This window comes from Chenopodium quinoa, unplaced genomic scaffold (genome assembly GCF_001683475.1).
Source record: "Chenopodium quinoa cultivar QQ74 unplaced genomic scaffold, ASM168347v1, whole genome shotgun sequence".
Taxonomy (NCBI): domain Eukaryota; kingdom Viridiplantae; phylum Streptophyta; class Magnoliopsida; order Caryophyllales; family Amaranthaceae; genus Chenopodium; species Chenopodium quinoa.
The window spans coordinates 162,252-173,886 of NW_018744656.1; the positions used below are offsets into that span (position 1 = coordinate 162,252).

Below are 11,635 nucleotides of genomic sequence, written 5' to 3' on the forward strand. Positions count from 1 at the left end.
GTTACTCGGTCAGGGGTTACTTGAGGGGTTTAGATAGAGGTTACTCGAGGGGTTCACGCGGTCAAGGGTTCCTCGGTCAGGGGTTACTTGAGTTAATCGGTCAAGGGTTACTCGAGTTACTCGGTTAGGGGTTACTCGAGTTACTCGGTTAGGGGTTACTCGGTCATGGATTACTCGAGTTACTCGGTCAGGGGTTACTCGAGTTACTCGGTTAGGGGTATATTTAAGGAGTTCGGTTAGGGGTTACTCGAGTAATTCAGTCAAGGGTTACTTGAGGGGTTACTCAGTCAGGGGTTACTCGGTCAGGAGTAACTCAAGTAACCCCTGACCGAGTAACTTGAGTAACCTCGACAACTTGAGTAACCCCTGTAACTCGAGTAATCTCGGCAACTCGAGTAACCCCTGATCAAGTAACTCGAGTAACCCCTGCCGCACAGTACAGCAGGCCGCATATAAAAAATAGTGAATATTTTACATTCATGTGTACTATCAACATGCATGTATCGTAACTATTTGTCAAATAAATGAAAAACATTCATGTAACCAATCTTATACTACATCCGTTTCAAATTATTTATAACGATTTGACATAAAATGTGAGTAAAAAATTTCTAATTGTTACAAATAATTTGAACTAAAGATAATAATAATTTTTAGAACAATTTTCAAATGGCTACAATAAAAAATATAGTCATTATATTAGATCAAATCTTAACCCTTCATTTATTTTTTCTGGTATAGACCATTGACTGAGAATTAAAGACGACTTTTTAAAATTGATTAAATTAATTAATAAAACGTTCATTTATATTGTATCTCCAATCTTTTCGATCTCATATTAATGCCGCAACTCGCAAGTTTCTTGATGATCTTACAATGTTCCTTCGATCCCTTTCCTTCTCATTTACTTTTATGGGGCAAAGCTTATAGTATAATATGCGCCATCGAAATTGTTATTCCGATCCAGAGTTTCAGTACCATATTCAATTTTTTATAAACTGCCAGAACGCTTATCTCCTTTGTATATTATTTTGGCATAATCTTTTAAAATCTAAACGAAGAAAGAAGGGTTCCAAAAGAGAGAGGATCATGGATCAAATTACTGAAGGATAAACTAAATCTAAGAAAGTGTTCTTTTTTTATTTATATATATATATTTTTTTTGTGTCAATTATCCTATTTAAAAAAAGAAAAAAAAAAAAATAGGCATCCAAATCAATGGTTTATATTAGTTAAAATAAATAAAAGGCTGGGATTTAATCTAATATAGCCATTCAAAAGTCATCCCTAATTTTAATAATACACAAATTACAAAAAATATGTTTTTTTTATAAACCACCTAATCCTAGTATATTTCTCAATTTGAAATACTGAGCTTAATGACCGTTCTAAGACCGGACCGGACCAAAGATTGAAAATTTGAATTTCAAGAACCCAAGACCGAACTGATTAGTTTCAATTAATGAAGAGGATGGAGCAAGCTTCAATTGCCAAGGAGATTAGCCGACGAGCAAGCAGTAGTACATGCCAGACGCAAGGAGGCAGTCGAGATCTAATTGCTGAATGACTTGCACCCACGGCCATTTAAGAGTGAAGACTTTGCACATACATCATCCGATCCTCCACTTAAGTTGTAAAATCTAAAACACCGCCACTTATCTCCAGTTCCTTCCACAATCCCTCACAAGTCACAACACCATGAGTATGTTTTTTCGTAATCTCATCAGAAACTCTACTCTGAAAGCCCTGTAGAGCATGATCAATCAACCACGGATCTGAAGAAGTAAACAAGTCCAGAAAATAAGACACAACCACTGCACCGATTGCTTCGTCCCCTTCATGACTCTCATCATTGTCATCCTTCAAAGAACGGTTCCCACCAACCCATTTTCCTATATTTATCATCTTTAAAGCTTTATTTTACCTCATTTTGCCCGTTTACAATTACCCTTATGTTAGGTCTTTTTTTTTTTGGTTTGGTAAGGAAAAGGACCCTATCGGATCGGAACCTCTTAAAGGTTCTTCCGATCCGGATTGGCGGACTAGACACTTTAGAAGTGGAGGAAGGGTAAGGTAATTCCCACCCCAAAGCCTCTAGTGGGGTTTACCTTACCATTAGACCAAACTTTATTGTTATTAATTATTTTAAACTATTTTGCTCCGAATAAAATTTATTATGATACATGATACTCCGTACTTTGTATATTCGTATACTCGTATTGGCTTATTTCGGTAACGTTTCAAACTTTGTGCACATTAGACAGCAATCATTCATTATGTATTTAATTGTATCTAAATTAGGTGCACCAAAAAAAAAAAAAAAAAAAAAAAAATTGTATCTAAATTAGGTGGTTGGTTTTAATTGCCTTACAATGTCGATTTTTCTAGCTCGCCTGAATAAATGCACATGCTTTTCATGTGTGTGTTGTGGATAAGGCCTATGAGGCTGATGACTATAAACAACTTAGCATTGTAATGCTCGTATACAATGAAAAATGGTGGTGCGCTCTCTCACTCACACTTTGATTGGAGAATTTTGCATCTGAAATCAATCATGAACTTCCAGCTTAATTCATTCCCTATTATAGGTAATACGGGGTATTATATTTATTGTTTTTTTGGTTACTTTATTTTAAGTACAAGGCTTTTCTTTTTGTTAGTTTGTTTTATCCTTCCTTGAGATTTTGATGGTCAATTAATTGTTTTCGTAGTTTACAGATTGTGTAGCCAATTCCAAATTATTTTGTGACTAAGATCATACTTTTGTTGTTATTGTTGTTGTATCATAAAAGGTTAAAGTGTTTACTCCTAGTACTTTAGAGAGTAAAGTCACCTTAACAATGATTAAAAAATTACCGTTATACTGTAATACCGTTTCAAAAATGATTTTATTAAATACTTCGTAATTTCGATCTAACTTAAAAACAATGCATTTTTTAATATTAAGAACCTCGATGTTATAACTTTAAATTTATTATATTGCTAAAATTGTACTCCATAAAAATATGTTGCTAGTATATATATTAAGATCAAGTTCACCAAGAGCTGCTATGTGATCTATGTTGTTTGGGTCCAATTTACTTCAATTGGGCCGGTCCATAAATGATTTAATTACAAAGCCCAAGGCTAAGGTTCAACTCTTCAAACCATGTCAAGTCAGTTAAGGCCAGATCTATGTGGCAAGCTCACTTGATTCACGACCCACTTATCTATTGAGAAAAGGTATAAAATCCTTCAATCCCCTCTCTCTCTAGAAATATACACATTGAGCCTCAAGCAAATAATATTCTTGCATAGATTTATCTGTTTAAACACTGTACTGACTTCAACATCGGAGGGGCTTTCCTCAGCAACACCTCCTAGGCCAGTTCACGTGTGTTTGTTGTGCAGGAAACCCTCGGCCCAGTCATCACTTGGACCGAGATCAGTCTTCAGCCCGCAGAAAATGACCTTGCTGAAGGTCCCATTGTTTTTACCCGAAACATATGTTACTAGATGGAAGCCCGTGCGATGCACGGTTTTTTCATCTAAGATTTTTAATTATTTGATTCATTGTATTTAATAATTTCAGACAAAATTACAAAAGTTTAATATTTTTTTTACTATAATTTATAATGAATTTATTAAATATAAATAAATTGTAAATATGATATTTTTCCGTTATATAAAATCTTTGTGACATGACAAATTTTTAATAATTTAAATCCTAAATCATTATTCATTGTTTTACCATATCTTTTATTTCGATAGAATCACCAACCTCGTCCACAACCAACCTACTACATCAATGGATAAAAATATTAGCCAAACTGAAATTGATATAAATTAAATCTTTATATTTATATAAAATAAATCAATATATTTACCAATAAATGAAAAATTGTTGCGATATAAAATCAAAACTATGCATTGGAATTATTTCATCATCTCTAAAAATAACCAAAGTTATCCATATATTAAGTATATAACATCTAATCCTATGCCATTATATAAACAAATAATTGTTAAGTATCCTAAATAAATACAATGTAACTAATAATAACAAATATAAATTTAAACAAAAGATTTTAAAAATTACTAGGACATTGATGACCTAAAAATAACACAAAATTACTAACACAAAATTCGCTTGATGGAGTATTGTATTGATACGAAATTTTATTTGCGTCATATGATGTGTTAGATCTACATGTAAAAAACATTTAGTAAATAAAGCATAAACATACAATCGTTGAGTATCCCAAATTAATACAATGTAAGTAATAATTAGAAATACTAATTTAAACACAAGATTTTAAAAATTAAGCTAAAAATTAACCAACCATTGATGACCAAAAATTAACACAAAATTAACACAAAATTCGCTTGATGGGTTTTTTTTATTGATACGAAATTTTGTTTGTGTCGTATGATATGTCAATTTATAATGGTAGGTATCACAAATTTTAATTTAATTATAATTAACGAAAAAATTGTATTTCTTATCATGAATACTATCAAAATTTATCTTATATGATAGATTTCAAACTTTATTATAAGCGTTTATCATTTAAATATTTTTAGTATATTTTTTTGGATTTTTTATACTCGTAGTATTGAATTAATAAATTTATCTTTTCTTATATTTTTACTTTGTTTTTTTTCAATAAAATAATTTAATTCGTGGATTATAATCTACGTGGCATTAAAATTTTAGATATATAAAATCTAATTTGTTACTTTTATCTAGGTGGCGATACACGGTTTTTTTTCATACATTAATCTCAAGAAAAGATATTTTCCTATAGACTCTAAGTTTATATATATATATATATATATATAATTATTTGATTTATTTTACTATTTAATAATTTTAGACGAAAAAAACAGATAATAATTTAATTAAAGTGTTATTACCTATTACAAAAGTATAATTTTTTTTTTAATGTAATTTATTATGCAACTTTATTTATTGTTGTGTTGTATTTTATTCGTTGTTGTTAGTTATATGACAACTGAATTTAATAATATGAATAATTGGTAAATATGATATCTTTCAAAAAAAAAAAAGTTGTAAATATGATATTTTATCGATTACATATTAAGTTAAAATCTTTAATGTGAAAAGATATTTTTTTTATTTTTTGAATAATTTAAATACTAAATCATTATTAGTTGTTTTTTAAAAAATAAAAATAATAGAAACATGTATACTATTTATCTTCTATTTCAATTGAATCACCTACTTTGTTCACACCCCTATCTCTTCCATCTAACAAAAGTGGATAAATAAAACATGTTAGCAAAAAAAAAAAATTATATAAAATTAACCGTTATAGTCTTATAAAATAAATCAATATATTTACCAGGAATGCTGTGAAATTGATCTAAAAATTGTAATTGTACAAAATCAAATCTATGCATTGGAATTTTTTCATCGTCCCTAATCGCCCGAACAAAAGTATTTTGGAAAATTGAATCATTATTTTGTTGTCACTAACAATGCGTGCAATATTGCTTCTTATTTGTAACGAATGAAAAGTATTTAATTGAGTAATTAATTTTGGACGAACTGTACAAAGTTGGCTTGAATTGAGGCATGAACGTAATCAAAATTAAGTTAATTTGATGACTTGATTAAGCTACCTAAATCACAAAAAATTTGTTCTAATCATAAAATTCATTAATATAAACTACAAAGGTTTATAAAAAAATTTAATAAATGTAAACAATCTATAAAGATATAATACCTTCTCATCCAATAGGACCATCAGGTGAGAAACTCGTACTTTGATTTTCCAATCATTTTTAGATTAAATCAGATCTACGCGTAAAAACAAAATTCAGTAAACAAAACATAAACATATAATCGTTAAGTATTCCAATTAAACACAATGTAAGCAATAATCACAAATATACATTTAAACATGGATTTTAAAAATTAAGCTAAGAATTACTCGGTCATTGATGACCAAAACTGACACAAAATTCACTTGATTTGGTTTTGTATTGATACAAAATTTTGTTGGTGTTGTAGGATGCGTCAATTTATAATGGTATGCATCACAAATTTTAATTTATTTATTATTAAGGAATAATTTTTATTTCTCATCATAAACACTATCAAGATTTATCCTAGATATATAAATCCTATATCTAAAGATGATTTTTTATAAATAATTTTTAGTTTTTTAAATAAATTAAATCCTAATAAATCACTATTTGTTGTTTTAACTACGTGGCAAAATTCTTAAATCTCATTCGTCACTTTTTCTTAGGTGGCGAGTGAATTTATTAATTCTATAATAAAATACAAATCTAATTTTTAATTGGTCGAAATAATACCTTTACTTATGTGGCGCGCCGAATGCTCTCGAAAAATGCCTACTTTATTTATATATATTAGATTTGAACTCCTGGTTAAAATGGTTGTATCACTTAAAAGATGTGTTAATATTCTTTTAATTCAAAACGAAAGTTTTAGTTTAAACTTACTTATTATATATGTCTGATAAAATATACTTCGTATAATACAGATATAAGTCCTTTGGTTGCAAAAGCTGATGATGCAAATATGGGTCAAGATGCTGGTGTACGCGAAGTTGTTAGACAGTTGGATAAAGCTTGTAGAGAGCATGGCCTTTTCTACTTGGTTAGTACTCCATTAAATATTTAGTTTTACTAGTCTCCACTTAATAAGTACTTCCTCTATTTCTTAATACTTGCAATACTTCTCTTTTCACGCTTGTCACTACACTATTTTACTCGTTAATATCTTCAATTACCAATGTTTAAAAATTATAAAGATTTGATATTATAAAAGTATAAATCGAGACGAGTACAACAAGATCCCACATAACTATATTTTTCCTAACCTATAAATCCTAGTCAAAGTGAGATATGTGAATATTGTTAAAGTTAAACTGTTGCAAGTAAAAAAAAATTAAAAAAAAAAACGGAGGAAGTATTTATTTTTCTTAACTTAAATTATTTTTGCCGAATGAAAATTATTTTTGAATTAAATTATTTTTATTGATTCACTGTGATATTTGTTGTTCAAAGTTGCTGAAGTTAATGAAACTTAACTTGTTTAGGTTGGAAAATACTAATTTCTACTAAACTAAAATTACTTTTATTGAATATCATTTTTAAGGTTCAAAAAACAGGGTCTTAGACTATACGGTTTTTTCACCATATATCCCTAAGTTTTTTGTTTATTTACCATATACCCCTGAACTTTTTAAATTCATCATATACCCAAAAGTTTTCACAAAGATACACCATATACCCTTAACGACTAACGATTGTTAACTTCGTTAGTCATTAGGGTTAATTATGACCCAAAATCACCCTAAATACATTCCCCTACCCCCGAAACCATCTACATTCCTTTTTCCCACCCCAAATTTCCTTTTTTCATCCTCAAAATCAATCATACGGATATGGTTATGGAGATTTGAAGTGGTTTCGGGGGTTGGAGAAAGAAGAGGAGTGGTTTCAGGGATGGGGGGAGATCTAAGGTGATTTCGATGCATAATTAACCAAATTATACTCATCTTGTTGTCATTAGGGGTATATGGTGAATTTTTGTAACAACTTAGGAGTATATGGTGGATTTGAAAATTTTCAGGGGTATATGGTGAATAAATTAAAAAATTCAGGGGTATATGGTAAAAAAAACCGTAGACTATATTATATGAAGTATTTAATACTCGAAGTGCTAAATTGTTCTATATTTGGTGATTAGAGAGGTCATGGCATCCCGGACTCTCATTTAAAGGAAGTAAAAGACGTCACACACAAGTTCTTTCATCTGCCTCTTGAAGTAAAAATTAAAATCAAGATGAATGCAGCTACTGGATACAGGTTTAATGACATACATACTTAGGGGGCGTTTGGTTGGGGGGTTTAAACAAAGGGAAAGGGAATGAGAGGGAATGAATCCCTTTGTTGTCGTTTGTTAGCCACAATCTTTCATTCCCTTTCCCCTTTTTTATTTTTGGGTTTACCCAAAATCATTCCACCCCCATTCCCCACCCCCCCCCCCTTACCTTTCCCATTCCCTTTCCCCAACCACCACCATACCCACAAGTTGCTCGCTGCACCTCGCCCGGATGCTCACCGACTTCGCTGCACCTCGCCGGAACTCGCTGCACCTCGTCGAATGCTCACCGGCCCTCCCTCGACCCTCGCCGCCCTTCGCCTCCCCTCCTCCCACCCGGAAATCCTTCCCCCACCCACGCATAACCGTTAAAACCCTCCCCTCCACCGGAACCAAAGGCCACACCTCACCGGATGTCCGCCTTAGTGTTTCGATTCTAGATCCATCGACTTGGCTAGGTTTCATTTCGTGGATGGTTCGTGGGGTTCCTTGGCTGGGTTTCAGTCGTGGTTTAGTGTTTCGATTCCAGATCCATCGGCGTGGCTAGGTTTCAGTCGTGGATGGTTCGTGGGGTTGCTTGGCTGGTTTTCAGTCGCGGTAGTTCGTGGGGAAGGCGTGGGTTTGGATTTGGGTTCGTGTGGGTCTGGGTGAGGTGCGCCGGTGGGGTGGCTGTTGGTTGGGCAGTTGGGTGGGGTGGCTGGAGAAGATATAAAATAATGAAGGAAGGGTGTTGTGGTGGTGTGATTCCCTGACTTTTTTTAAAAAACAAACAACATGCTTAATTATAAGAGTTTCATTCCATTCTCCTCTATTCCCTTTCTGCATTCCATTCCGACTCCCCTGTGCGAACCAAACGGCCCCTTAAGCTTTTTTTCAGTTTCATTGATGATCTTACTTGCTAATTTCATCATATCAGGTATAATATATCCACTTAGCTATTAATTGTGACTCGGGTCTTAAAATGCAGAGGATATGAAGAACTTGATAAAATTCATACCAATGGTCTTCCTGATGTGCAAGAAGCTATTGGTGTAAGTAAATGTTCCATATTCCCTCACTTTTGATTGTCGAGTTATGTTGTTTGGTCGAGAACAATGTGCTTAACTAAAGATTTTCAAAGATTGGATAGGAGTTCCGTTTTGTATTATTCTGTAAACTAGTAGCTACTTTATGTGTAGAATGATTGTCTTCAATTCTTGTTATTACAGTATTACAAAGAATTTGAAGACGGAAAGTATGGAGATAAGGGGAAACCAATGGAAGGACCTAACTTGTGGTATGTGGCAAAATATATACATATATATACCTTGGCTTCGTTCTTGTTACATACAAGTACATAGTATATTTGCTTAAACAACTTCATTATGACTAATGATAAAACTGAATTAACTATATACTTAGTTTACATGGCTCTATGTAATCATCTAATGCAACGTATACTTCTTTTAATGCAGGCCATCTAATACTCCTAACTTTAAAAAAGCGTTGAAGCGGTATTTTGATGTTTCCACAGGCATGTTTACTACCCCTATAGGATAAAAATTTGTATATACGTATTTGCTTGACTTTGATTTAAACTCGTTTGCTTTGTACATATAGCAGGGCTTTGTAGAAAGATTATGAGAGGTATTGCGTTGGCTTTGGGTGGATCAGGCAACGAGTTTGAAGGTAAGATTGCTGGCGATCCATTTTGGATTGTACGGTTGATAGGTTATCCTCCGATATCTAAGGGATCAAATGGCAAACCGCAACGCATGGGATGGTACATAACTTGATCTTAGCTTCTGGTTGGGTTCTTGAATTTCATTTTAGTTTTGCTAAATTGACTAACATTTACCTTCTACTACTATGATCTTGGACATAACCTTTAGTGGAGCTCACACAAATTATGGTAAGTCTTTGTTTGAGGAAATGTAAATTATTGGCTTCTATGTGACAGCATTGATTTCATAATACTCTTGCTTGATAGGTCTTTTAGGATTGGTCAATCAAGATGAAAGTATATCAGCTATAGAGGTATTTTTATTAGAATCGGTGATTTTTTTTTTTTTTTTTTGTAAACTAAATAAAATCATTGCTTAATATAATTTGATATTTTGTTTGATTATTAGTAGTTATTTGAAAGAAAAAATTAATAAATAACGTCAAATGCTGTTTGAAGGTTATGAACAATTCTGGAGAGTGGATCTCTGCTTCTCCCATTCCTAGCGCAACTATTTGCATTATTGGTGATATGCTAAAGGTCCTTAATCATCTATTCATTAATATTTAAGCCTAAAATTGAAATATAACTCATGAAAAAGTTTTTTACTTCCATCAATATTGTCGATTGCAGATTTTGTCCAATGGTTTGTACAATCCCGCTCTTCATCGGATTATCAACGCGTCCCCAAAATACTGTGTTAGTGCACTTTACTTCTATGAGGTTAGCCATCTAATAAAAATTATTGTTTACATAGTCTTTACACTAATGGGCAGACTAATGAGGAATTTTGTGGAGACTAATTATTATTTTCATAGTCTTTAGAGTAATGGGAACACTAATGAAGAATTTTGTGTTGAATGGGCAGACTAATTATGATGAACCTATTGAGCCCTTGGACATTTGCGTACAAAAAAGTGGTGGAAAAAAGAAACTTGGCACTGCTATTTATGGAGACTATCTTGTTGCTAAATTGAAAAAGGCCTATCCATTTTAACATACGGAGTACTTGTAGGGGTGGGACTTCGGTCTGGCGGTTCGGTTTGACCTCGGTTTGAATCGGTTTCGGTTTGGAGCGGTTCGGATTGAAACGGTTTAGTTTAGCTGGCGGGTCGGTTTGGTTCGGTTTGGGTTAGTCACGGCTCGGTTTGGTTTCGCTTTATTTCTTTGCGGTTTAAAATCGGTTTGGGTCATAAGCGGGTCGGTTTATAAACGATTCGGATTATGTCGGTTCAGTTTGATACGGGTCGGTTTAGGGGGCGGGTTTACCCGGGTCAATGTCAGTTCGATTACAAACGGTTTGGATCAAGCCGGTTTGGTTTGAAATGGGTCGGTTTAGGGGCGGGTTTACCCGGGTCAATATCGGTTCGGTTTATAAACGGTGCGAATCATGTCGGTTCAGTTTGAAATGGGCCGGTTTAGTGGAGGGTTTACACAGTTCAATTGGTTCGGTTTATGAACGGTTTGGATCATGTCGGTTCGGTTTATAAGCGGTTTGGGTCATGAATTCATGATTGTTTTAAAGATCGCGTCATGACCATGATTTAATGAGTTGATACTTATAATACGATAAATCAATAATTAAGAATGTACAAGTATTCAATTAGATTGATCAACAAGTGTTTTAAACTTTTAAGTTTTAATAATCAGATATGTAAATATGTTTATCGATTGTAGTACATACCAATAATTCAATGAGGCAATGATACTTATGATAGTATGATATGATACCAACCGTACATTCGTACGATATGATATACATAATAATTAATCTACAATTACATATACATTAACAATATCGTATTGAATCAATTTCCATTTCCAAACATTGCATTTCTTATAAATTATAACTTACACGAGATTAAATGGATTCGTAATTTAGTTTGTTACTTTATTTAGATTACTAACTCAAACAACTTAATAAGTTAAATGGGCGAAATTACGAAATCATGACCATGATTTAATGAGTTGATACTTATAATACGATAAATCGATAATTAAGAATGTACAAGTATTCAATTAGATTGATCAACAAGTGTTTTAAACTTTTAAGTTTTAATAATCAGATATGT

The 11,635-nt window shown here is 32.5% G+C and overlaps 1 protein-coding gene across 1 annotated transcript; it reads left to right on the plus strand.

Moving 5' to 3' along the window:
- Window positions 1-6,404: 6,404 nt before the first annotated feature.
- On the plus strand, window positions 6,405-10,560 carry LOC110701704 (probable 2-oxoglutarate-dependent dioxygenase At3g50210). Its single transcript, XM_021879330.1, has 12 exons — window positions 6,405-6,410; window positions 6,464-6,631; window positions 7,727-7,845; window positions 8,829-8,892; window positions 9,070-9,137; window positions 9,316-9,374; window positions 9,464-9,623; window positions 9,733-9,752; window positions 9,831-9,877; window positions 10,023-10,103; window positions 10,197-10,286; window positions 10,432-10,560. Exons 1-12 carry the CDS (start codon window positions 6,405-6,407, stop codon window positions 10,558-10,560), a joined length of 1,011 nt encoding a protein of 336 aa, XP_021735022.1.
- The last annotated feature ends 1,075 nt before the right edge of the window (window positions 10,561-11,635 follow it).